Source organism: Mandrillus leucophaeus, unplaced genomic scaffold (genome assembly GCF_000951045.1).
Source record: "Mandrillus leucophaeus isolate KB7577 unplaced genomic scaffold, Mleu.le_1.0 Scaffold435, whole genome shotgun sequence".
Taxonomy (NCBI): Eukaryota; Metazoa; Chordata; class Mammalia; order Primates; family Cercopithecidae; genus Mandrillus; species Mandrillus leucophaeus.
In genome coordinates this window covers 837,095-863,825 of record NW_012104643.1, presented here as the reverse complement: position 1 = coordinate 863,825, position 26,731 = coordinate 837,095, and the positions used below count along the sequence as shown (strand labels likewise).

At 57.9% G+C, this 26,731-nt stretch overlaps 1 protein-coding gene across 1 annotated transcript in view; it reads right to left on the bottom strand.

Annotated features, from left to right (window-relative positions):
- Positions 1 to 26,731, bottom strand: part of LOC105549364 (mucin-5B-like) — a 133,229-nt gene that overhangs the window by 47,634 nt on the left and 58,864 nt on the right. Inside the window, 19 exon segments of the mRNA XM_011993868.1 lie at positions 20 to 75; positions 584 to 839; positions 1,090 to 1,216; positions 1,319 to 1,413; positions 1,692 to 1,856; positions 2,249 to 2,386; positions 2,807 to 2,876; positions 3,269 to 3,379; positions 3,723 to 3,861; positions 4,008 to 4,125; positions 4,474 to 4,626; positions 5,017 to 5,218; positions 6,541 to 6,647; positions 6,936 to 7,026; positions 7,189 to 7,303; positions 7,462 to 7,723; positions 7,972 to 8,133; positions 8,597 to 8,653; positions 11,130 to 11,207. Coding sequence (XP_011849258.1) covers positions 20 to 75; positions 584 to 839; positions 1,090 to 1,216; positions 1,319 to 1,413; positions 1,692 to 1,856; positions 2,249 to 2,386; positions 2,807 to 2,876; positions 3,269 to 3,379; positions 3,723 to 3,861; positions 4,008 to 4,125; positions 4,474 to 4,626; positions 5,017 to 5,218; positions 6,541 to 6,647; positions 6,936 to 7,026; positions 7,189 to 7,303; positions 7,462 to 7,723; positions 7,972 to 8,133; positions 8,597 to 8,653; positions 11,130 to 11,207 — 2,502 coding nt within the window.

Sequence of the window (26,731 nt, the reverse complement as noted above, 5' to 3'; positions counted from 1 at the left end):
GGGGCGGGGTGGCACTTACCTGTGCTTTTCTGCAGAGAGGCTCCCAGGCAGCTCAGCTTCCCACCCTCACACGAACTACAAGAGATGGACAGCCCGGCCTGGACCTGCCACTCTCACCCCACAGACCCCACCCCCAGGCTCCCGAGCACCCACAGAGGGCTGGGCCTCCCCAGCCTGGCCTCCTCCTCGTGAGACCGGACAGTGCCTGCCACTGTTCGCTGGGAGGCGCGTGGGTAAATACACACAGGTGGGCGACAAAGCAGCCAGGACCCTGCGGTTAGCAGCAGCCTTTGAACCCAGGGTGGGAGTGGGGGCCACCCACCTTTCCTGGCAGGGGCTGCTGTTTGGACCCAGCTGAGAACAGCCAGCAGGCGTCCTCCCAGGGCCACCTCCACTCCTGGCCTCTTTCCCAGCCGGGAATTTTCTCTTTAGAATGTGCTGGGTCCACCCTGCGCTGCCCTCCCCAGCCTGGCCCCTCGTGTCTCAGAACCCTCGTGGGGAGGCACAGAAGCCTTCGGGGAGGGCAGGAGGTGGCTTTGAGGAGCACTCGGGGACCTGCTTTCCCCCCTGCCCAGCCCCTTACCACACAGCGCCTTCGTCGTGCACGACCTCCCCAGGAGCCAGCACGGTGCCGTGAACATAGCAGGGGCACTCCCGGGCGGGCACACAGGCGCCCGCGTCATTGAGGAAGGTGCCCGTGGGGCAGGTGCAGCCGTCCACAGGCACAAAGGAAACGCTGCAGGTGACGTCGGCCTCACTCAGGCCTCGGCAAGTCGGCTGGCAGGCGTCCACCACGTAGGCATAGCGCTGGGACTTGGGGCAGTGCTGCATGTACTTGGCTATGGTCGGTGGGGCCAGGGAGGACAGGTCAGCGGCCGAGCAGCCTGGCCAGGCCCCGCCCACCCCATCTTCAACTCAGCATCCCTGTCTGTGATGTGGTGATCGCAAGGATACAAGGTTCTTGCGAGGCTGGGATGAGGAGGCACAAAGCTCTGGGCTGAGAACCGTGTGAGTGACGGCTGCTGCCGGCCAGGGTCCCCCGCACCCCACGCAGCGTGGACACATCCCCCCTCCAGTGCAGGCACTCACTGCAGACGCCGTCCCTCCAGCCGCTGAGCTGCACGCCTTTGGCGGCACAGGCGTGCACATAGGAGGACAGCGCGGCGCACAGGCAGTCCTCGCTCCGCTCACAGTTGCAGGTGTCAAACAGGCAGTTCTGCGGAGGTGGGCGGGCGTCGGGGCGTCAGGGACCCCAGCCCGCCAGGGCTCCCCCACCCATCCCACCCAGGGGTAGGGATCTGGCCTCACGGCCTCTTACCGAGTGGAAGGGCTTGGGGTTGATGACAGAGTGGCAGCGCGAGAAGGAGCCGGTGGGGTCAGTCAGGCGTGAGCACCAGTGCCGGGCGTAGTTCTCTGTGGGGAAGACCCGGCCCCATCTCCATGCCCTGCCACAAAGCCCACACCCCCGACACACAGGCCTGCACCCCCTCAGCCTGGGGAACAGTGAGCTGGAATTTGGGGCTTACCTGCCGCACCTTAGGGGATTCTGGCCGCCTGGTCCCAAGCACCTCGTCCCGATGCCTCCCACCGGCCTCCATGGGGTCCCCAATCCCACCCGTGGCCCAGGGGACAGGAAGGTGCTAGGTGGCACTTGAGCCTGGGGTGACTGTGGGCGTGGGGGCCAGGAGTACCATTCTCCACACTGAGGGAGCAGGGGTCCTCAAAGCTGTTCCTGGCATTGGCGCAGGCGGCCTGGGCCTTCCAGGTGTTGGCGAAGGCTGCGCCTGTGGCCTCCACCACCCCGCTGAGGGCTGCGAAGTCGTCAGCCTGGTTCTGGTTGAAGTTCCCACACAGGCCTGCGAGCCAGGGTTGGGGGATGTCAGCAGCCGCGGTTGGGCCCACCCGGCTCCGCGCCCCTGCCATCCCTCCAGGCACCACACAGGGTGGAACGGCTGGGAGCTCTGTCCCAGGATTCTGCTTCCAGAACCCTCTGCAGATAAGCCCCAGTGGGGGGCAGCCCCTGTGCAAAGCTGGCCTGAGCCAGGGCAGGGCTGCCCACTCCATCCTCCAGGCTGGTTGCTTCCGGGGCCGCCAGTCAGATGTTGGCGTCCTGTGCTGGCGGCACCAGGGTCTCCACCATGCTCTGGGAGCAGCCCTCTCCCTTGTCCCCTGCCCGCCTCTGCCTGCCCCTCCCTGCAGCCTGGCGCTAGTCCAGGCCCCGTCCCCGAAGGCTCCTGCCCAGCCTCACCGCACATCTGGCCCTGGTGGGCGGGGTCCAGCCTGACAAACACCTGCATGAGCGGCACCAGCTGCACCAGCAGCTGCAGCCCGAGGCCTGTGTGCACCACGATGAAGAAGCTCGAGGGTGTGAACAGGGTGATGTTGGCTGCCAGGAGTGTGGGAGAGAGGCCGGTCAGGGGTGCAGGGCCAGATGTGGCCAGATTGGAGGGGCAGGGCATCCAGTGGGCCGGGCCACCCCACTGAGACCCGGGAATGAGACCCAGGAGTGGCCAGGAGCCCTCATGCTCCCTGTCCCAGGCCTGTGGCCGCCAAGCCGGCTCAGGTGGAGACTCTGGGCTCCCTGACAGAGTGGGACTGAGCGAGCTGGATGTGGGTTCCCCACAGCTACCTGGATGGGAGCCTGGCATTCCCACTCTGCAGATGAGAAACCGAGCACAGGAAGCTCTTGGAGCTGCCCAGGGCCACGGAGAGCTAGCAGGGGATGGAGCAGACGCTGCCCAGATCGTGGGAGCTGCCCCTGCTAGGAGGCGCCACCCGGCCCAGCCGTCCTGGGAGAGCCACGTACCTGCCGACAGGGGCAGCTGCGTGTAGATGGAGTTGAGGAACACGCTGCCGTCTGCCTGGACCCGGATGGCCTGTGGGAGGAGGCGGGCAGGAGGTCAGCTCTGCGGAGGAACCTGTTCCCGACTCTCAAATGAGGGGGTGGCCTGCCCAGGGGCCCCCACTGGGGACAGCCCACAAGAAGCTCAGGCCTGGACCTGCGGTGGACTCTGCATTTCCCTCCCGGGAGGGCCTGACCTTGGAGCTGGAGGGGGGACCTGACTTTGGGGCTGGAGGGGGGACCTGACCTGAGGGCGGGTGGGGGGACCCCACCTCAAGGCGGGAGGGGGGACCCCACCTCGGGGCTGGAGGGGGGACCTGACCGTGCTCACTCCCTGCACATCTTCGCACGCCCCTTCCTGTCCCAGCCCAGGGCCCCAGCCAGGCCCTTACCGTGTCCCCGCCGTCCATGCTAAGAGTAACTCACCGTGTCCCCGCCGTCTAGGCTGAGCGTCACGGCCTTCAGGCAGTTCTCGTTGTCCGTCAGTCCACACTTCCGCAGTTCGGCCAGCACGGTGAAGCTGCCATCAGTACATTTCTGGGGGAAGGACCCATGCGTGCATTGGGCCTGGCTCGATGATGTGGGGGCCCCCCAAAAGCGTGCTGGGGATGCCCATGTGGGGGATGTGGCTCTGTGAGGAGGTGTCCCTTGGCACCTCTGGTCACCTCCCAGCAGCTTGTCTCAGGGCCTGGGGGCTTCTTGGCCCCGTGATGCTCAGCAGGGAGAACCACCCATCTATGACCATCATGGGGACCCAGGGCTTCCCCCCAGCAGGAACATCCGGCCCTCTATGACCATCGTGGAGGCCTCCCCTGGGTGGAAGGGGCGTGAGGATCCCGGGAGGACCTGGGTGTTCGAAGACCCGGCCCTGTACCCAGACCTTGGAGAGAACGTAGCTGCAGTCGCCATGCAGGTCGTAAAGTTTCTCGTCATAGGTGGTGATGTGGGCCCCGCCCTGCACGGAGCAGGTGCCAGGGCACGGCAGGTCCTGGCACTGCCACAGCCCCCCAGAGCAGGTGCTGGGGAGGGAGGCCATGAGCAGAACAGACATGTCAGGAGGAGGTGGGCTCCACCCTCCACACCCCCACCCCAGGCAGAGGCTGGCGGGTGCACACCAGGAGCTCCACACCCCACCCCAGGCAGAGGCTGGCGGGTTCATAGGTACCAGGAGCTGCAGGTGGTGTTGACGGAGGCGCCCGGGCTGTAGGTGCGGCCACCGTGGGTGCAGGGGCACTGCCCGAGGGGCAGGCAGCCAGAGTGCGTGACATCATCCAGCACCGTGCCTGTGGGGCAGGGCGTGAGGCAGGACCGGCCCATGCACGGGGGACACCAAGGTCAGAAGACCCCAGCCTTGGGGACAAGCCACCTCCCTCAGGGAGGAACTCCTGCTCCAGGACACCACCCCTGCCCTGAGCCCCACCCACTTGGATGAACACCAAGCACCTCTGGGCCTCAGTTTCCCTACCAGACCCAACTGGCTCATGGCACTGCTCTGCCTCCCTCTACGCATCGTCGGGTTTTCCGGCACCCTCCCAGCCAGTGCCCTTCCCACCCTGGGCCCTCTGGTGGGACCCTCTGGCATGAGGGGCTCTGCTTCCAGGCCTGATGAGGCTGGGGGCAGGGCTGGGAACAGGGACCTGAAAACATGCGAGACCTGCCTGGGGGGCAGAAGCAGCCGTCCACACAGTGGTCCTCGCAGAGCTGCGCACGCTGGGGGTTGGAGCAGGTGTCCACGCAGGGTGAGCCACACTCCCGGTGCTGCATGTTGACGGGGCAGGTCCGGGCTGCACAAAAGGAGGCGGGGCTGGGCCAGGGGAAGGGCCCTGTACTGCCCGCGTGGTCAGCCCCAGCCACCTTCCACCGCCTTCCACTTGCCGCCAAGTCCGCAGAAGCCAGAGCTGGGCCTCAGGGTGGCCCTGATGCCCCTCATCATAGCAGCTCCTCCCTCCAGTCGCAGTCCCCGCCACCTGCACAGCCTCTTCTTCTCCTGCAGCCCCCGGAGGCACCATCCCCTCCTGGGGTCCTGGGGTGGCCTCTGCCCACTATGCCTGGGTTGTGTCCTTTGCCCTCCATCCCTGTCCCCCAGGCCTCCCCACCCGCCTATGGCCCCCAAAGCGCTCCCCCTGCCCCTTCTCTCCAGCGCAATCCTTGGCAAAGGCCCTGGGAGCACTCACGGCAGAGCTCAGGGTGCCTCCAGTTCTGCGGCTGGCCCCCCGCGTGGGCGCACTGGCGTGAGTATTCCACAAAGGTGGCGCACGGGCAGGTGGGGCAGCGGCACAGGTCCTGGGCGCAGGCAGCCAGGTATGGGGCGCTGTCCACCAGTGCGTGGCACTCTGCAAAGGCCGGCCCCAGCAGGGTGTGGTGGCAAATGCCTTCCTGGGGAGCACAGTGGGCCAGGCTGGGCACCCCTGCCCTCCATGGGGGCTGCCACAGTGCTGGAACAGGACCCATGGCAGGCCAGGCTGGGAAGCCCTCTCCCCATCGGGGTTTCTTGTACCCAGTCCCATCCCTTCCACCCACTGTGGCTGTGTAGCTGCCGGTGCAGAGCTCTGCTTGGCCCTTGGGGAGTGACCCATGACTCTGAATCCCCCACCCGGGATGTGCCTGCCCACGAAGTGAGCCCCCAAGAAAGGTGCAGACCCTGCCCCAGGAGGCGGAGCCAAGGAGGGCAGGTGCAGACCCCGCCCCAGGAGGCAGAGCCAAGGAGGGGAGGTGCAGACCCCGCCCCAGAGGTGGAGCCAAGGAGGGCAGGTGCAGGCCCCGCCCCATGAGGCGGAGCCAAGGAGGGCAGGTGAAGACCCCGCCCCAGGAGGCGGAGCCAAGGAGGGGAGGTGGAGGCCCCGCCTCTCTGAAGAAAGGTGCAGACCCCGCCCCAGGAGGCGGAGCCAAGGAGGGCAGGTGCAGACCCCGCCCCAGGAGGCAGAGCCAAGGAGGGGAGGTGCAGACCCCGCCCCAGAGGCGGAGCCAAGGAGGGCAGGTGCAGGCCCCGCCCCCATGAGGCGGAGCCAAGGAGGGCAGGTGCAGACCCCGCCCCAGGAGGCAGAACCAAGGAGGGGAGGTGGAGGCCCCGCCTCTCTGAAGAAAGATGCAGACCCCGCCCCAGGAGGCGGAGCCAAGGAGGAGAGGCGCAGGCCCTGTCTCTCCGGGTAGCCTGGCAAGTTCAGGGCAGTCCAGTGCTGAGTGTCCTCCCTTCCCAGGCCCCGGGCTGCCGGCTGTGGGGCCCAGCTCCCGGGGGGCTGCTGCTGTCATTCAATGCCCAATTTAAGGCTCAGAGATTCTGCTGATTTAGGGATCCTGGAGCCTCCAGGCCCCTTCTGAGTCCCCCTGCTGGTGGGAAGAGCTGGCTCCAGGCTCCCCGAGTACCCACCCTCAGCCCAGACCGTGCAGCATGGGCCTATATTTGCTCGCACAGCTTGTCACACGCGTGGCCTGAGGAACACATGCATCACCACACTTGGACAGTGTGTACCGTGGAACTGAGCACACAGAGGGTGGCTGCCAGGCCTCCCTCCAACGCCACCATCTCTCCTCCAGCTGGGAACGTTCCTCAGACCTCGGCCTGGCTACCCCTGGACCTGGAGGTCATCCCTGCCCAGGAGCGAGGGGCTCACCTCTGGAGGCCGTCCCTGCCCAGGAGCGAGGGGCTCACCTCTGGAGGCCGTCCCTGCCCAGGAGCTGGGGGTTGGGGGGAAACTCACCTCATCTGTGCAGTTGCTGGCCAGCAAGGGCAGCGGGTCCGGGCACTGCTCCGTGGGCCCATCCAACTTCTGCAGGTTCCCAAACTGGAGCGGGGTCAGTCTGGCGTCTGCCGGGAAGAAAGCCCGGGAAGAAAGCAGGAGTGTGGTGGCTCTGAGGGGATCCTGGGGACAGGGTATGGGCTCCCACTTCCTGAGCCCAGGCCAGAGGATTCCCACTCCTGCCTGGGGCCCGATGTGCCCGAGGGGCGCTCCTCCCACCATGTAGGGCACAGCCCTTGTGACCCCTCCCTGCCCGGTGCCTGGTTCCCACTCCACCCCTCCCAGCCTCCATGGGACTGTGACCCTTGGCTGGCTGACATAATCGGTCACCGCCCCCTCGCCCAGGTGGCACTCACTGTGGGCATAGAACTCGTTGAAGGCTGGGAGGCCGTTGAAGTCCCCGCACAGGCCACAGGTCTGGTTGGCGTATTTGGGGTCCAGCTCCAGCTGAGAGTAGGGGAGGAGCAGCTCCAGCCTCAGGACTTCTGATCCCCCCACTGGCAACATGCCCCAAGCCCTGGGACCCCAAGCCCAGGGAGGCATCCCTCGACCCCTGTGGGAGTTTTGTGGCCAGGCCTGGAGGGGCAAGGGACGAGAGGGCTTCCTCACCAGGGCACTGTCCTCTCCGTTCCACAGGAAGGTCAGGACCAGCCGGATGCTGACCTTGACGTAGTCCCCGCTCTGCTCCACCAGGAGCCCAGTGCGGCTGTAAGGCAGCTCCTCCCTGCACAGACAGCTGGGTCTCTCCCTGGGCCCAGCCCTCCCGGCTGCCTGCCCACCCGCCCAACCCCACCCCCGCCCTGGCCCAGGTCAGACACGGCCGTGTGGGGAGGTCACACCACGTGGCCCGGCCCTCGCCTCTCCCCAGGGTGGCCGGCTCACCGCTGCCCGTTGACGAGGACAGAGCCATTGGACGCCTCTAGCACCAGCCCCTGGGCCTTGATGACAACACGGGTGACCACAGGCCTGGAGCCCACCAGGCCTCTGCGTAGCTGGACGTTGAAGTCCTCATAGGCGGCGCCGCAGTGCTCAGAGAACACGTAGTTGCAGAGGCCAGGGAAGCGGAAGACGTCACCGTCGAAGGTCTTGTAGTGGAAGTCGCCCCAGGTGCTGCACACCCGCCCGTTGTGTGCCGGGTTCAGGGCTGTGGGGAGCGTGGGATGAGACCCACCCCCATGCCAGCCCCCCACGGGGTAGCCTCCCCTGGGCTGAGGTGCCCTGGTTTTTGGAGCAGAAAAGCCCATGGTCGGCTGCTGGCTGTGCCCTGCCTGGTTCACCCTGGGCTGCCTCTGTTTCGCTCCAAGACCCCTGACCCGTCCCCATCCCCCAGGGCGGCCAGTGATCAGGAGACCGCCCAGAGGGAGGACTCTGGGTCTGGCCCAATGGCCCCACCTGGTGGCAGCTGCACCCCTAGATCTGGGCCCCCACCTTTGGGGCTGGCAAACACCCCCTTCCCAGCCGGCAGGGACGGCGTCTGCTTACGGCTCAGGCTGGGGAAGACAGTGACGGGTGGAACAAAGCTCACACGCCGGGTGGGCGAGGACGTCGGGGCGCCTGTGGGCGAAGGCCGGTCACCCCAGGAACGTGGCCGGGAAGGGGCAGCAGAGACACCCTCCCCGGGTCCCACCCTCCTCGCCAGCCACCAGAGTTGAAGGGGAGCCCGAAACTGATGGGCTGGGGGCAAGGCAGCCCCTTCACCCTTGGCCCTGTCTGCTCACAAACACTGCTGCCTTGTGTTTTGGCCTGTGTGCACACGTGTGTGTGCTGGTGCAAGTATGGGCGCACATGTGCCTGCACGTGTGTGTGTGTGTGTGTGCACGTCTCTCTGCTTTGCACTTTCCTCTTCTTTGGAGCGTCCAGCTCCGCCTCAGGTGCCGGGCATTGTCCTGGGCAGGGGACCCAGGGAGGGTCTCTGTCGGACACATGGCTGCTCGGAGAGGCCTCTGCCTGCCCCAGCCCAAATCCCAGCACCTCCAGCCTGGTCAGGAACCCCCCCGCCCCGAGCCTGGCCACGTACCGCCATCTGTGGTGTGCCCTGCACTGCCCCAGCTCGGCTCCGCAGGGCCCTGGGTCTCTGTGGGAAGAGGGGATGGGAGTCAGTGAGGAACCAGATGTGGCTGCCGGCCACGAACCTGACCGTGGACCCGGCCACATCCCTGGTGCGGCAGCCTCATGTGGGGTCCACGGTGACGGTCTCCACGCTCTGCAGGGTCACCCGCACGGCACACTCTGGTCAAGGCCGGGACTTCTCCCTAGCCGCTCAGGCCACCCCAACCGTCAACCACAGATGCCTCCCCCGCCACTCAATGCTATGGAAAGCCTGCGGGATAGAAGCTTCCAGCAGGGAGCCCTGAGCTGCCCCAGGCACGACCTGCATCTGTCCAGGGACCCCAGCCCTCCCCAACTGACATGCGGGGATGGTGCCTCCTTCTGAAGTGATGCGGGAGAAAATGGAATCAGGAAAAGGCGTTGGCCGCCCCAAGGGGGGATTCCGCCTCATCCCACACGTCCCCTGGAGAAGGACAAAGGCCAGCTTTGTTGGGAGGACACACTTGGAACCTTCCAGGCGTGACTTAGCAGAAACCTAAGCCCAGAACCAGTTTCGATCCCTAAGTCCGGGCGAGTGGGGCGGGGTGGGGGCAGGCCTCGGGGCTGTGAGGCTGCAGATACTGGGATGGCGCCAAAGTCCCCCAGGCTGACCACCGCCTCCGGGCAAGGCCTCACCCACCAGTCCCATGGAGGCTGGACTCTGGGCTGAGAGCCTGGGAAGAGGCAACTCCAACCCCCAGGACTCTGAGGCCCCCTGGCCCCCAGGCCATTGTCTGCTCGGTTTGGGTTGGGGTGCCCCCTTCACCGGACCCCAGAGCTCCTCCCTGGAGCCTGATCTGAGATGGCCCAGCCCAAACCTGTGCTTCCTGGGGAGGCGGGAGGTGAGGCCCCAGCCCCCACAGCACGGTCAGGGCTCAGCGAGGGGCTGGCCCCTGTGGTTTGTGCTCTGGCCTGGCCCTGCCTGGCTTTTCCAGTCAGGTCCTGCTGACATCTGGGAACCACAGCAGGGGCCGCCTCCAGAGGTCCAGGTTCACTGCCTTTCCCAGAAGGCCAGCCGCTCCCTGTGTCCTCCACCCCAACCCCCAGCCCACAGCCCTGCCCATGTGTGCCGGCCCACTCAGCCACTCCCACGCACTGGTGCCCACCCCAGGCAGCCCCTCCCTACCCCAGGGAGCCCCTCCCCACCCCAGCAGCCCCTGGCAGCCCCAGGCAGCCCTTCCCCACCCAGGCAGACCCTCCCCACCCAGGCTGACCGCCCTTGGTCATCTGCTCCATGCCGTGCCCTCGTTGGACTGGGCCACCTGGGCCTCCATCTTGAGGCCAGAGAAGCGCCCGCCACCAGCCCTCCCATCACCCTGGGGTGTGTCCCCTAACGTGAAGCAGCTCTGTGCAGGGCCCGCCTTGCCCCGGCCATAGGACGTGCATCTTGTGACTAAAGCACAGTCCCTGCCGAGGGCTTGATCTCCCCAACTTGGATGTGCATGGAGGACTGGAGGACGTGGGGGCTGACAGTCCCTGGGCCCTGCCTGCTCGGGTGAGGGGAGCCCAGGCTGCATGGCCTGGAAGAACTAGATGCAAGGATGTGGCTATTCTGGTCAAACCAGCGCCCAAACTTTGTGGTCAGAGGCAGCTCCCCCCGGGCCCAGGCTGGGAGCCACTGGGGGAAGCCGCCTACCTCCAGCCCTGCTGACCACCCAGCCTCCCTTCCACAGACAGAGAGAGCCCCCGGGGAGCCTCGCCTGCCCAGCCCAGACCCCAAGCTTGGGAGGGAGTGGACGGCAGGGCAGGGAGGGACTGCAGCTGCCTCTTGGCCAGCCCGGCTGGGTGTCTCCAGGTGGCCCCTGGGGCCGCATCTTTCTCTGTTGACAGTAAGTATTAAAGCTGCAGCTCTGGCCAAGAGATGGCAGACGAGGGAAAATGCTTGGCTGAGAGCCAGGCAGCCCGTGCGGCCTGAGATGCCCGCAGATGACCTGTGGGAGTCACGCGTGGGTTGAGGCCAGGGCTCTCGCGGCTGGCTGTGCAACCCTTGAGGGTGGTGCCCTCACCTGCCCTGCCAGCTGTGATCCCCAGGCTGGTCGTGAAGGGCAAAGCCGGTCCTGGGCAGGGGCCCACACTAAGCCCACCCCTGCTTACTGTGATGCCTGGGCCTCACAGGGCTCCAGAGAGACCCGCAGCCGTGGCCCCCTCCCCCATTGCCCACTCCTGTCTCACCCCCAAGACCAAGACCCTTTCGGTGGTCTCCCAGGGTCCTTGCCCTGCAGTCAGGGGCCCAACTTCCCCTGGACATCCCATCCAAACCAGTCCCTGAGTTCCCTGACACTGTGGGCCCATGGGGCCAGAGAGCTCTGTGCTGGGGACACGTAGGGTCCCATCCAGGATACTCAGGATCCTAGGGGGATCTGCCCGTCCACTCTGCAGGAGAAGCTCCCAGGCAAGCGCCCTGCAGAGATTCCCACCGTGAAGACGGCATCCTAGAGGGGGCTGAGTCGGGGGGCTCTTACCTGCCTGCTGCACCAGGAGCACGGCCGCCAGAGCCAACACCAGCGTCCGGCACGTGCTCAGGGCACCCATCCTGGGGACTGGCACAGGTGGGGGGCGCGGACGGGCAGGGAGGGAGCTGGGCCGGGTGCTTGCTCCCCTGGGGGCCCCAGCTTATGTAGCAGGGAGTGTTGGCCCCAAGCCAGGCCAGGCCACGCAGGGCACCCTGCTCTTTCCTGCGCCAGCCACGTGTGTTTGCTCTCGGGGAGGGGCTGTGGCAGGGGAGAGGCCTGGATCAGGAAGGATTTGCAGCTCTGTGCCCTGAGGCCCAGGACGCCCCCACCCCCAGCAGCTTCTGAGAATCGGAAGGGAGAGGAGAAGGGCCCGTCCCGCCTGGCACCTTCCTAGATGGCAAAGCTGCTGGAGGGCAGGGCTGGCCTTGGGCACAGGGTCCCTGGAAACGGTGGTCAGCCAGCCTGTCTCACACTCAGCCCCACTCCACTCCACTGGGAGGGAACCCCAGCCTCTGGGCAGCTCCCCCAGCCGCTCACCATGGGTGCCCGAGGCCCGGGGAGGGCCCACGAGGCTGGAGCTCCTCTCCGGCCACTGCTCAGCCAGCGGGAAGGCCAGGAGGCTCCTGCTCAGCTTAGGCGTGCACATGGGATGCTCAGGCTGGGTGGCTTGTGGGGGTCCCTGGAGAAGGCCCCATTTCTGGAGATCCCAGCCCAGCTGACCAGAACCCCTTGAAGACCATGGGAGGTCTCTGGGCTCATCTGTTTCAAGGTTCATGTTCAAGGGGAAACTGAGGCCCAGAGTGTCCCCTGGCCATGCACATCGGGAGTCAGCTGTGCTTGTCCAATGCCAGACCTGGTCCAGCCAGGCCAGAGGCTCCAGCCCTGAGTCCCATTTGGCCTCCACCTCACTCTGGGCCCCTCATTAACCTTGGCAGGGTTGAGGAAGCAGTGGCTCCTGGAGGTCCTGGACCTGCCCAGGGTCCTCAGCCTGCCCCAGGTGGGAGCCGCGGAAGCCTAGCACCTCACACTGGGGCTGGGTGGGCTTCCCGGGGGCCACGTGGTAAACCTCTCCGACCAACGTCATCTACAGGGCAGACAGTGTCATCTACAGGACACTCCGTCCGCGCTGCAAACACCTCCTGCAAACGCCTCCTGCCCGTGTGCCCTGCACTTGAGACGCTCCCACCCTCTGGCTCCCTGGCCACCAGCGTCCTGAACGCTCCGTGACATGGACCCTAGGTTTCCGGGAAGCACCAGGTCAGGTGGTGTGACCTCGTCCGACCCCACGGGGACCCTAGGTTGGCCTCCAGGTCTGTTGTTTTGTTTGCGTAACAGTCCCCGCCACGGGGGCCCTGCGCCAGCTCCCCCGCGTTTGTCTTTCTGAAGTTAAATTCTTAGAGGTGGAATTTCTGGGGCAAGAGGAAAGCCCATCTTCAAAGCTTCTGACCTGCCTCACGCTCAGTAGGACGGCGGGGATCCAGAAACACACGAAGTAAGAAGTGTTGGCAGAGACGTGGAGACCCGGAGCCCTGTGCCCTGCCGGTGGGGGTGACCAGCAACTCCACTCTGGGTCTGTCCCCGGAAGAACTGAAGGCGGGTCATGAGGGACATTTGCACCCCCATGTTCACAGCAGCATCACTGACAAAGGGCAGAAGCTGCTCATGTGTCCTGGATGGAGGACTGGGCCAGCGTCGTGAGGCCGATCCGTACGGTGGAATAGAGTTCAGCCGTGAAAAAGAGAGGCTGGCCCAGGCTGCTCCACGAGGGAAGCTGGGGACACTGTGCAGAGTGAGGTAGGTGGACACAGAGGACAAAGGCAGAAGGGGCCACTCATGTGCTGCCCCTGGAGTCATGAAACCCACAGAAACGGAGCATGGACCGTGGGCGCCAGGGGCTGGCAGAGGGGATGGGGAGCTGGTGTTTCATGGGGACAGGGTTTCAGCTTGGGAAGATGAGAACGTTCTGGAAACGGAGGGTGGAGACACCTGCACAGCAACGTGAATGGACCTGGCCCATTCTGCCATCTGTCACCCCCTCATGGCTGAGGCCCCCAGGCGACTCCTCAGAGCGCAAGGCCTGTGGCGGAAGCTGGGACCTGCCTTCTCCCTTTGTGGCGGTTTCTTTAACTCAGGGCACACCTTGGGCTTCTGCCTGGCCCTGTACCTGGGCTGGAGGAGGGTCTCCCAGATCTCAGCACAGTGCAGACCCCTGCTCCCTGCTCACTTCCGGGACTCCGGGGCCTGTGCTCCCCCCACCCCACCGACATCAATTCCAAAGCTGGAGTTTCCGAGGTCACTGGGGTCTCCAAGCTCCCTTTCATATCCAGGCCGGGAGTCCCCGCTGCAGCACGGCAGGAGGGGTGGGAGGGAATGCCTGGGCCAGTGGGCCTTGAGGATGGTCTGGAGGGTGGGCCAGAGCCCCCACCCCTGGCTCATGGCCGTGACTGCGCCCAGGCCCCAGCCAGACCCCTCTCCCTGGCCTACCTGTCTGCTCCAGGCCAGGCTGGGCAAATGGGGGGCTCCCTGACGCTGTGGCGCCTTGTCCCTCGCACCCGGGGGGAGGGGTGTGCCTGCTGCCCGGGCCTCTACTGCAGACGTCCTCATGACACACCCACCCGGGTCTCCCACCTTGGCCACTAGCCCTCGTGGCCTCCCCACTCCGTGCCCGTGGCTCCAGCTCACAAGCTGATGCCCACCTGGGGTGCTGGGGCCAAGCCTGGGGTCTCCCCTGCTGGCCCCTACTACCTGTCCCCTGCCCTCCCTGACCACAGCCAGTGCCTGCGGCATTCATGGGGGCTGGCGGCCCACTGGGGAGCAGTCCCCTCACCCCCAGCTCCAGCATGCCGGGCACCTCTGCATCAGCGAGATAGCGTTTTCTCCGTGGCAGAGCTGGGACCCTCAGCAGCTCCCCCGTCCCAGCTCAGTGCCTGTGGTCCAACCCTCCCCGCCTCCACCCTGGAAGAGCCTCGCCCGCCTGTGGCCACTGGCACGCAGTGACACCAAACAAGTGGGGGCCCTGACTCTGTCTTCGTCCCTCCCACTGGGCACCTCCCCGGGCAGTGCCTCCCACTAGGCTGTCCTCCCTTGGGGACTGGGCCGGGTCCGGGGCAGGGGTCCGAGGTGGACGTCAAGGCCACAGCTATTGAGACATCCCGGATGCGGCCCCGGGAGTCCGGCCTGTTTGCTCAGTGTGTTTGAAGAGTTTGCGTCTTCACAGTTGAAGGCGCTGAAAACAGGAGATAAAGGAAGGAAAGGGACGCAGCCGGTTCCTGCCGGGAAGGGGGGCCGGGCACAGCCTCCTGGAGCGCAGAGGAGCCTCCCGCCTCGGACGTGCCAAGAACCTGCCCTGCGGCTCTGACGGGGTCTGAGCCAGGACCAGCCCTGGGCGGGTCACTGTCCATCATCTGGCCAGGGGGTAGTGGGGACAAAGGGGCGGCCTGGGTGACACGGAACCCAAGGAGGATTAATCCCGCCATGAATGAGGACCCGCCGGGGACCCCACAGACCCCTCCAGAGGCCGTCCAGGCACCAGTGGTCAGAGCCACCATCTGCTCTCACCAGCTGTCCCAAGCCGAGCCCCTCAGCCCTGGGGGGCCACCTGGGGGGCTTGGCCACTGCAAAGAGTCATCCTTGGGGCTGGGGTCCCCAGGTGGCTCAGCCTTCCCCTCCCCCAACCACAGCGATGCAGGTTTGAGCTGGGCCATAGCGTCCATCAGCTCCCAAGCACTGAGCCAGACCCTAGGGTCCGTCAGCTCCCAGGCACTGAGCCGGGCCCCAGCTCCACGCTGGACACCTGGGGTGTCAGGCACAGTCCAGGGGGTCACAAAGCAAGGATGGACTCTTGGTCTGCTCAGGGCCAGGCCCCAGGCTGTGCTGGGGACAGGGGGTGGTGGCTGTGTGGGACTCTCCACCTCGGCAGCCTCCTGCTCCCTGGCACGGGGGCCTCCCCCGGCTCCTGGCCGCACCCACCCTCCTGGGGGCGCACCTGCTGATAGGCCGAGGGTCCCAGTGTGTGACCGAGTGCGACAGGTCCAGGGCTGGGTGGGTGGGCCCAGTAGGAAGGTGTTCCAGGCCTCGGGGCCCCTGGCGGGTGACGGGCTGCTTGCTCCTGGGTGTTGGGATAGCCAGGCCCCTGTCACCTGGCCCAGTACACCTGAGGAGGTGTCCAGCAAAGCCTAGGGGTCTCAGAGCCAGTGCCTGGTGTCCAGAAGCAGCAGGTGGAGGCACATTGGGTCTTCACGGCCCTCAGACCCTGGCCCACTGAGCGACAGGCACGACTGGGGGCGCCGAATCACCTGGCAGGAAGTGAAGCTGCGGGATGGCAGGACCTGGACATTCCAGTGCCCTGAGCTTCCCCTGCTCTAAGGATGCCCTGCACAGGGGCTGCAAGACACGGAGACCCCCCAGGACGGCTCCTGCCCTGTGTGAAGGCCTCGGCTCCCCTACCACCTGTCTCTGGTTTCTCCTGGTCTTTGCACAGACCCCCTTCTCTGCCTGTCTCCCCACCCGCTTCATTCCTGCCAGTTCCGAGGAGCCCCAGCTGGGTCCTGGTGCTGCCCTGGGCAGTGGGATTTGACAAGGACTAGAACAGAGTCCCCCCCCAACTTCGAGGCTTCCAGTAGCGTGGCCTTTGCAGCAGCAGCACCAGCTTCCAAGGAACAAGAGAGGATGGTCCTCTGAGTGGGGTGGGGGGGATGACGGCTGAGCTGCAAACCAGGGAACAGCAGGTGCAGAGACCCCAGGGCAGGGATAGACTCGGCCCCCTGGAGGGTCCACATGCACCTGGTATGGCTGGGGCACAGGGGGCTGAGAGGAGCCAGAGGTGAGGGCAGGGTCAGATGTGGGGAGGAGCCTGGGGGCGTGGGGCAATTTATTGGATCATTTAAAGCAGGAAAGCTATAGGGCATTTTTCTAAAACAGTGGTGAAATGTATGTGACTTAACATTGATCATTTTAGCCTTGTTTGTTTGTTTGTTTATTGTAGAGACGAGGTCTCACTCTGTTGCCCAGGCTGTCATGAACTTCCAGCCTCAAGCGATCCTCCCACCTCAGCCTCCCAAAGTGCTGGGATGACAGGAGTCAGCCACCACACAACCCAATTTGCAATTTTTTTTTTTTTTTTTTTGAGATGGAGTCTTGTTCTGTCATCCAGGCTGGAGTGCAGTGGCTCGATCTCAGCTCACTGCAACCTCCGCCTCCTGGGTTCAAGTGAGTCTCCTGCCTCAGCCTCCCAAGTAGCTGGGACTACAGGTGCCTACCACCACGCCCGGCTAATTTTTGTATTTTTAGTAGAGACGGGGTTTCGCCATGTTGGCCAGGATGGTCTCAATCTCTTGACCTCGTGATCCGCCTGCCTTAGCCTCCCACAGCGCTGGGATGACAGGAGTAAGCCACCGTGCTGCCCATTTTGCCATTTTTAAGTGAATATAGGAGCATTAAGTCCACTTACATTGTCGTCCAACCATCCCCACCACCCACCCTCAGAGCTTTCCCATAGTCCTGCACTGAAACTCTGTCCCCATGAAACACCAGCTCCCACTCCCCGCCCCGAGCCCCACGCATCCACCAGCCTCACCTCTCTCTGTAAGTTTGGTCCTCTAGAGGACCTCTTTTAAATGGACTCACACAAGACCCGTTCTGGCGTGACTGGCTTGTTTCACGGAGCACGATGTCCTCAAGCCTCGTCCGTGTCGTTGTCTGTGTCCAGGTCTCCTTCCTTGTTGAAGGCAGAGTCATTTTCCAGTGCGTGAATGGGCCCCGCTGGGTTCATCGATTCACCCGTCGATGGACCCTCGGGTTGCTTCTGCCTTTGGCTTTGTGAATAAAGCTGCAATGGACATTGCAATGTGCCCAGGAATCCGAGTCCCTGTTTCCAGTTCCTCAGGTAGGAGTCCCTCTGGCTGGGAGTGGAATGGCTGGGTCACACAGTCAGTCTATGTTTGGCTTTCTGAGCAGCTGCTGGACTGCCCCACAGCGGCTGTGCCGTTTTACGCTCCCGCCAGCTGTGCACAGCGGTTCCAATTTCTCTCTCTTCACCAACACTTGTTATCCTTTTAAAAAAAATCACCACCTGATATTTCCATGTGGTCTGGACTTGCACATCCCTAATAATTAGTGATGTCGAGTGTCTTTGTATGTGCCTATGGGCCATTCGTACATTTCCTCTGGAAAAAATGTCCATTCAGGCTGGGCGCGGTGGCTCACGCCTGTAATCCCAGCACTCTGGGAGGCTGAGGCCGGTGGATCACCTGAGCTCAGGAGTTCGAGACCACTCTGGGCAACATGGTGAAACTCCATCTCTACTAAAATACAAAAAATTAGCCAGGCGTGGTGGCAGGTGCCTGTGGTCCCAGCTACTTGGGAGACTGAGGCAGGAGAATCACTTGAGTGCAGGAGGTGGAGGTTGCAGTGAGCCGAGATTGTGCCGCTGCACCCCAGCCTGGGTAGCCGAGCGAAACTCTGTCTCAAAAAAAAAAAAAAAAAAAAAAAGAAAGAAAAAGAAAAGAAAAGAAAATCAATTGATCATATATGCCAAGGGTTATTCCTGGCTCTCTGTTCCAGTCCATTGGTCCATATATCTGTCCTTACGCCAGTACAGGGACTACTGTGGCGTTGTTATGCGTTTTAAACATAAGAAGTATGAGTCCTCCAATTCTGTTCTTTTGAAAGACTATTTTGGCTCTTCAGGGTCCCTTGAGATTCTATACAAAGTTTAGCATGGATTTTTTTATTTCTGCAACAGTACCATGAGAATTTTGATAAGGATCGCATGGAATCTGTGCTACCTTCGGGTAGTGCTGTTACCTTATCAACATTGTCTTCAAATCCATGAACACAGGATGGCTTTCCACTCGTCTTTAAATAATTTTTTCAACAATGTTCTGTAGTTTTCAGTGTGCGGATGTTTTGCCTCTTTGGTTACGTTTATCTCCTAAGCATTTTATTCTTTTTGATGCTATGTAAATGGAACTGTTTTTCTTTTTTACTTTTTTTTTTTTTTTTTTTTTTTGAGATGGAGTCTCGCTCTGTCACCCAGGCTGGAGTGCAGTGACGCGATCTCGGCTCACTGCAAGCTCCGCCTCCCGGGTTCCCGCCGTTCTCCTGCCTCAGCCTCCTGAGTAGCTGGGACTGCAGGCACCCGCCACCTCGCCCGGCTAGTTTTTTGTATTTTTAGTAGAGATGGGGTTTCACCGTGTTAGCCAAGATGGTCTCAATCTCCTGACCTCATGATCCGCCCGTCTCGGCCTCCCAAAGTGGGACCTGTTTTTGTTAATATCCTTTTCCCAATGTTCATGGCTAGTGTATAGCAATTGCTGAATGCTTTAATCAGCTTGAATAGTTTTGGGGTGGAATTTTGGGGGATTTCTATATATAATATCATGTCATCTGTGAACATAGTAATGTTGCATTGTCCTTACCAATTTTAGTTTCTGTTATTTCTCCTTCTTGCCTTATTGCCCTGGCTAGAACAATGTTGAATAACACTATGTTGAATGCAAATGGTGAACACAAGCCTTGGTGTCTTTTTCCCAATTTTAGAGGAAAAGTTTTCAGTCTTTCATTGTTGAATATGGGGTTGGCTGTGGGCTTTTTACATATGGCCTTTATTATGTTGAAGTAGTTTCCTCCTATTTCTACTTGGTTGTTTTGTCTGGGTTTGGTTTATTTTTAACCATGAAATGGTGTTGAATTTTGGCGAATGCTTTCTCTGCATCAATTGAAATGATCATGGGTTTTTTTTCCCCTTCATTCTATTAACGTGGTGTATTTCAATGGTTGCTTTTCATATCTCGAACCATCCTTGCCGTCCAGGAACAAAACCCATTTGATCATGGCGTAGAATCCTCTTAAAAAGTTCCTGAATTGAGTTTGCTAGTATTTTGCTGAGAATTTTTTTCATCAATGTTTTTAAGGGATATTGGTCTTTAGTTTTCTTTGTTTTGTCTTTCTCTGCTTTGGTATCATTGTAGTGCTAGCTTCATAGAATGACTTAGGAAGTTGATATGGGTGCTGTTCTCAGGACAGCGGATAAATCTCAAGGGATCTGGTGGTTTTATAAAGGGCAGTTCCCCTGCACACACTCTCTCCCCAGCTGCCATATGAGACGTGCTTCTGCTCCTTCTTTGCCTTCTACCATGATTGTGAGGCCTCCCCAGCCATGTGGAACTGTGAGTCCATTAAACCTCTTTTTCTTTATACATTACTCAGTCGTGGGTATTTCTTTAGCAGTATGAAAATGAACTAATACAAAAGTGTTGCCCTTTTTTCCTCCAATCTTATGGAAGAATTTGATACATATCAGTGTTAATTCTTCTTTAAATGTCTGTTAGAATTAACCAGTAAAGCCATCAGGTCCTGTGATTTTCTGTGTTAGGAGGGTTTTGATTACTGACTTAACTTCCTTTTCTACATCTACTCAGTTTGCCTATTTCTTCATGAGGCAGTTTTGCTAGGATAGAGTGCTTTTGAGGAATTTGCCTATTTCTTCTAAGTTATCAAATTTGTTGGCAGATAATCGTTCATAGCATTCTCTTATAATCATTTTTGTTCCTGTAAAAATTTGTAGTAATATCCTTTTCATTTCTGATTTTAGCAGTTTGAATCTTCCCTTTTTTTCTTAGCCAATCTAGCTAAAAGTTTGTCAATTTGGTTGATCTTTTTAAAGAACCAACTTTTGGTTTCATTGAAGGCTTTTTTTTTTCCTATTATTTTTTTAAATTCCTTATTTTATTTATGTCTACTCTAACCTTTATTATGTCCTCCCTTTTGGTAGCTTTGGGTTTAGTTTTCTCTTCTTTTTCTAGTTCCTTAAGGTTTACAATTAGGTTATCGATTTAAGGTATTTCTTCTTTTTTGATTTAGTTACTTCTAGCTATACATTTCCCTCTCATCGCTGCCTTTGTGTGTCTTATATGTTTGGATATATTGTGGTTTTGTTTTCATTCAAGCTTTAAGAATGCCTAATATCTTTGGTGATTTCTTCTTTGACCTGTTTGTTATTTAAGGGTGTGATATTCAATTTCCTCATATTTGTACATTTTAATTTTTCTTTTCTTTTTGATTTTTAGCTTCATTCCTTTGTATAATACTTTGTGTGATTTCAATCTTTTAAAATTTATTAAGACTAGTTTTGGATCCTCTCATATAGTTTATCCTGAAGAATGTTTCATATGCACTTGGAAGAAAATGTGTCTTCTGCCGTTGGTAGGTGAAGTGTTCTGTGCGTGTACGTTATGTCTAATTGGTCTCTAGTGTTGTCCAAGTCCTCTGTTTCCTTATTGATCTGTTTGGTTGTTGTATTGATTATTGAAAGTGTGGTACTGAAGTCTTCAGCTATTTGTTGTAGAACTATTTATTTCTCCCTTCATTCTGTCAATGTTTGCTTCGTATATCTTGAGGCTCTGTTGTTTGGTTCATATATATTTATAGTTGTTATATCCTCTTGTTGAATTGACTTTTTTTTTTTTTTTTTTTTTGAGACAGAGTCTCACTCTGTTGCCCAGGCTGGAGTGCAGTGGCATGATCTTGGTTCACTACAACCTCTGCCTCCTGGGTTCATGCAATTCTCATGCCTCAGCCTCCTGAGTAGCTGGGATTACAGGTGTGCACCACCATACCTGACTAATGTTTGTATTTTTATTAGAGATAGGGTTTCACCACGTTGGCCAGACTAGTCTTGAACTCCCAACCTCAGATGATCTGCCCACCTCCATCTCCCAAAGTACCAAAATTGCCTCTTTTATCAATATATAATGTCTTTCTTTGTCTCTTGTAAATTTTTTTTTTTTTAAGATGGAGTTTCACTCCTGTTGCCCAGGCTAGAGTGCAGTGGTGTGATCTCGGCTCACTGCAACTTCCATCTCCTGGGTTCAAGCAATTCTCCGTGCTTCAGCCTCCCAAGTAACTGGGATTACAGATGCCTGACACCATACCTGGCTAATTTTTGTATTTTTAGTAGAGACAGAGTTTCGCCATGTTGGACAGGCTGGTCTCAAACTCCTGACCTCAGGTGATCCACCTGCCTCGGCCCCCCACAGTGCTGGGTTTATGACAGGCATGAGTCACTGTGCCCAGTCTTGTAAACTTTCCAAAATATAAATAGTTTTGTCTTACAGTATAGCCACCCCACCTCTCTTCTGATTATTATTTGCATTAAATATCTTTTTCCATCCTTTCACTTTCAACATATTTGTATCTTTAGTTCTAAAGTGACTCTGCTGTGGACAGCATATGGCTAGATCATGACTTTTTTGTTTTGTTTTGTTTGAGACAGCAGAGTCTCACTCTGTCGCCCAGGCTGGAGTGCAGTGGCGATCTCGGCTCACTGCAAGCTCCACCTCCCAGGTTTACACCTTTCTCCTGCCTCAGCCTCCCAAGTAGCTGGGACTACAGGAACCCGCCACCATGCCTGTCTAATTTTTTTTTTATTTTTAGTAGAGACAGGGTTTCACCATGTTAGGCAGGATGGTCTCGATCTCCTGACCTCGTGATCCACCTACCTCGGCCTCCCAAAGTGCTGGGATTACAGGTGTGAGCCACCATGCCCAGCCGATCATGGTTTTTTAAAAATTGATTTTAACCAGTCTCTGCATTTTAAGGGGAAAGTCTATGTCTATTTGCATTTAAAGTAATTGCTGATAAGGATGCACTTACCACTACCATTTTACTATTTTTTTTGTATGTCTTCTAATTTTTTTGTTTCTCATTGTCTCCATCACTGCCTTCTTTTGTGTTCAGTTGATTTTTTGGGGTGACAAATTTTTATTCCCTTCTCATTTCCTTTTGTGTATATTCTATAGCATTTTCTTTGTGGTTACCCTGGGGATGACATATAACATTCTAAAGTCATAACGGTCTAGTTTGAATTGATACCAACATAACTTTAATTGCACACAAAACCCTCCTTCTACACAGCTCCACTCCCTCCCTTTATGTCATTGATGTCACAAATTACGTCTTTATACCTGTGTAGTCAATAACATAGATTTATAGTTATTTTTATGCATTTGCCTTTTATATCCTGTAGAAAAGAAGAAGTGAAGTAAAATCAAATTTACAGTAATACTGGATTTTTATATTTGTCCATGTATGTAGTTTCACTGAAGATCTATTTCTTTTTACAGCTTTGAGTTACTGTCTAGTGTCCTTTTATTTATGTAGCATTTCTTGCAGGGCTTGGCTAGTGGCAACAAATCCCTTACCTTTTGTTTATCTAGTAATGTCCTAATCTCACCCTAAGTTTTGAAAGGCAGTTTTGCCAGATATAGAATTCTTGGTTGACAGCATTGTTGTTGTTTTTTAATTTCAGCACTTTAAATATTATCGTCCACTACCTTGTTGGCCTTTAAGGTTTCTGATGGGAACTATGCTGCCAGTCTCCCTGAAGATCCCTTGACTGTGACAAGTCACATCTCTTGTTGCTTTTGAGATTCTTTCTTTGCTTTTGTCTTTCAACTGTTGGATTATAATGTGTCTCAGTGTGGATCTCTTTGAGTTTATCCTACTTGGAGTTTCTTGAACTCCTTGGATTTGTAGATTCATGTTTTTCATCAATTTTAGGAAGTTTTTGGCCATTTTTGTTCCTTTGAATTTTTTTGAGTTTCTTTGAATAATTTCCCCCTTTCTCTCCTCCTGTAAGACCTACTTGGTTGTCAACAACTACCTTAGACTCTATTTACTTTTCTTCAATCTTTTTTTCTTTCTGCTCCTCAAACTTGACCATTTCAATTGCCCTGTCTTCAAGTTTGGCTGAGCCTTTCTTATGACTGCTCAAATATGTTGTTGAACCCCTCTAGTGATTTTTACTCATTTCAGTTATTATAATTTCCAAGTACAGAATATCTGTTCGGTTCTTCTTAAAAATGATTTCTGTCTCTTTGTGGGTATTATCCTTAGGCACAGGCATTGTTTTACTGACCTCCTTTGGTTCTTTGTCCATCTTTTGCTTTAGCTCTTTCAGCAACTTAAGACAGTTGCTTTAAAATCATTGGCTAGTAAGACTGATGTCTGAATTTACCCAGGGATAACTTCTCCCAGTTTATTTTGTTTCTTTGAATGGGCTGTATTGTTTCTTTGTAAGTCTTGTGATTTTTTTTTTGTTGTTGTTGAAAATTGGGGATTTAACTATTATAATGTGGTAACTCTGGAAATCAGATTTCCCCCTTTTTCTAGTGTTGGCTGGGTTTTTGTGTCTTCTTTTTTTTTTTATTACTGAAGCCTGTAGTGATCCATTTGAGATGTTTTTAAGTGAATTTTGCAAAGGCTATTTCTTGATTTTTTTTTTTTTTTTGACAGAGTCTTGCTCTCTTGTCCAGGCTGGAGTGCAACAGCACGCTCACTGCAACCTCTGCCTCCTAAGTTCAAGCAATTCTCCTGCTTCAGCCTCCCAAGTATCTGGGATTATAGGCACCCACCACCACGCCTGACTACTTTTTTGTATTTTTAGTAGAGGTGGGTTTTGCTGTGTTGGTCAGGCTGGTCTTGAGCTGCAAACCTCAGGGGATCCGCCTGCCTCAGCCTCCCACAGTTCTGGGACTACAGGCATGAGCCACCGTGCCTGGCTGGAAAAGACTGTTTCTTGTCATGTGTGATCACAAAGTCTCTGTTCCTTAGCTTGTGTTCAGCTGAGGTTTTGACAGAGATTTCCTTGAATGCCCTGAGCTCTCCCAGTTTTTGGAGAGAAAGACTAAGAAAAGTGGAAGGAATTAGAGTCATTGATGGATATTGACACTAATTAAGGCACAGCAGCCAGGGAGGAATAGAATAACTACGTGGTCCTGAAACATCTCCCACAAGACACTCCTTAGCTCCAAGGGAGGAGATGGCAACTTTCTGCCAAGACCAGCTCGGTCAGTGAGACCCTAACCCAGTGGCGCTAAAGGAGTTAAAGACACACACACAGAAATATAGAGGTGTGGAGTGGGAAATCGGGGGTCTCACAGCCTTCAGAGCTGAGAACCTCAAACAGAGATTTACCCACATATTTATTAACAGCAAGCCGGTCATTAGCATTGTTTCTATAGATACTAGATTAACTAAAAGTATCCCTTATGGGAAATGAAGGGATGGGCCAAAATAGAGGGAGGGTTGGGCTAGTTATCTGCAGCAGGAGCATGTCCTTAAGGCACAGATCGCTCATGCTGTTGTTTGTGGTTTAAGGCTGAGGCAGGAGAATGGCGTGAACCCGGGAGGCAGAGCTTGCAGTGAGTGGAGATTGCGCCACCGCACTCCAGCCTGGGCGACAGAGCGAGACTCCGTCTCAAAAAACAAAAAAAAACAAGAATGCCTTTAAGCAGTTTTCCACCCTGGGTGGGCCAGGCGTTCCTTGCCCTCATTCCGGTAAACCCACAACCTTCCAGCATGGGCGTCACGGCCATCACGAACATGTCACAGTGCTGCAGAGATTTTGTTTATGGCCAGTTTTGGGGCCGGTTTATGGCCAGATTTGGGGAGGCCTGTTCCCAACAACTTTCTAGTGGAGAAAACTGGCAGGCACCCCTGAACCAAGTGATGAAGGCTGGCGTCCCAGTGCTGGGTCCAGCCGGCATCACATCCTCTGGAGACACATACAGCTTCCCCGTGGTGACCCTGCCAGGGTACAGCCCAGCCGGAGCACGAGCAAACCTCAGACAGACTTAGGGGTGCCACGCAACATAACCAGCCTGTGCTCCTTAAAAGACCACGGTCAAGAAACAGAAAAGCTGAAGACGGGTTCCAGATACAAGGAGACTGAAAGGCAGGCAATGGTGGGACAGGTGGTCCTGCGCCAAATCCTGGGGTGGGAAAGTTGAGAGCTGTGATGGACGTGGGCAGGACAGCGGAGGGGTCTGCCTCTGGGCTGTGATGTCACGTCACCGACCCATCTGAGTGCGACCCCTGCTGTTTCTGGGAGACATGTCTGCGTATATAAGGGTGAAGGGACATGCTTCTCAAACTCAAGAGGTTCAGAAAAATATGTAGCTACAGAGAGCAAATAGCAAAGTCCCTGGAACAAAATGCAAGCCCCAGAGCCTGGGGAAGGGCATGGAGGAGGTCTCTGCTCCACTCATTCAACTTACCTGTGAGTTCAGAACCACAGCGAAGGACTTTCCCCAGAGGCATGATGCTGCCAGAGCAGGTCCTCTGCAGTAGCCCAGTGGGGCCTGGATGCAGGGGTGCAGTAGTGAAGGGGGGCAAAAGGGAAAAGGGAGAAGTAGAGGGCACACGTGCAGGAGGAGGAGGAGGGGGACACGGCAGAGCCAGCCTGAGCAGGCAACAGGGATGCAAGGGGCAGGCACGCCGTGGCCAGATGCTAAGGCCAGTGTCGGGAGGGGTCCTGGCCCCTGCACTGTGGGTGCTTAGTGGCTCCCTAGCCCTGAGAGTCTCCTGGGGAAGCGACACCCCCATGCAGGGCCAGAGTCTTGGGGTGGCTCGCAGTGGCAGGCAGGCGTGGCCTCAGCGTGGCGGGCAGGCGAGGATGCGGGCAGGTGTGGACAGAGGACAAGGCAGAGGCAGGCCCCTTGGCCGCGTTTGCTCAGGATTAAGACAACTGGAGTCAGAGCAAACAGGAGTGGGGTGCACGTTGCCCTGGTTCCCTGCCAAGTGTCCGCAGCAAACAGGACCTCCCTTCCCTCCAGGAACCCCGATGTTGACTTAGCGCCTACGGGGTTGGCAGAGGGGCCAGCATGGCCCCGTGTGGCCAACGCCACCTTCCCCAGTGGCCCGGTGCTGGGTGAGGCACCTGATACCAAGGCCAGCACTCACACCCAAGCCCTACAAGCTCCTGCTACCGCTGGCTCCTGCCCCACCTGGCCCCAGGGCCCCTGCAGGAACTGGGAGAGGGAGATCCAGGCCCAGCCCAAGGGACTCACCGTGGTCCTGGCTCTGGCGCTGGGATGGGGCAGGCCGAGCAGCAGAGGAGCAGCCTACCTGCGGGGCCCGACCCTCACGGGACACAGGCCCAGGCATGATCCCTGCCCCTTGCACCTTCGGGCCCTGCCGCCCTGTCTGTGCACTCAGCCTCACCAGGGCCCTGCCTGCCCCACATCTGGGATGCAGGCGATGTTCCAACAGCCTGTGTGGTCTGAGCAGATGGCGGCGAACGCGCCCACACCCCTGTGGGGTGCAGAGTCTGAGCTGCTCCACGGACAGTGGTTAGTGAACTCTGAACTCTGACCTACGACCCCATTCAGAGGTCAGAGTGGTCAGAGAGCCTCAAGGGACACGATGAGGACTTGTTTGTGGTGGGGGGGGGTTGGCGGTCCGACCAAGGCCTCGTGCCCGGCTCTGCCCAGCTGTAGGGACACGAGGGGCAGACTCGCTCATGGCCGGCCTGAGGCCTTGGCAGAGCTTGGATGAGAGCAGCTGCCAGGCCCCTTTCTCAGAACTTAAGGTCACTCAGCACCGACCCTTTATCACCAGGAGGATGGTGGGACTGGCTTGGGGTTGGCAGGGGCATTGCCCTGAAGTTACTGAGCCTCTGGATGGACAGGCTTCTGCCCAGCTGAGCAGACCCACCCTCTGCTTCCAGGGTAGGGGCGAAGCCCCAGGCCCAGCTCTTAGCAGGGATGAAGGAGGCATTTCCAAGCCTCTGTGTGTCCACGTCCGTATGTCCACATGTCCGCCCAGGGCCT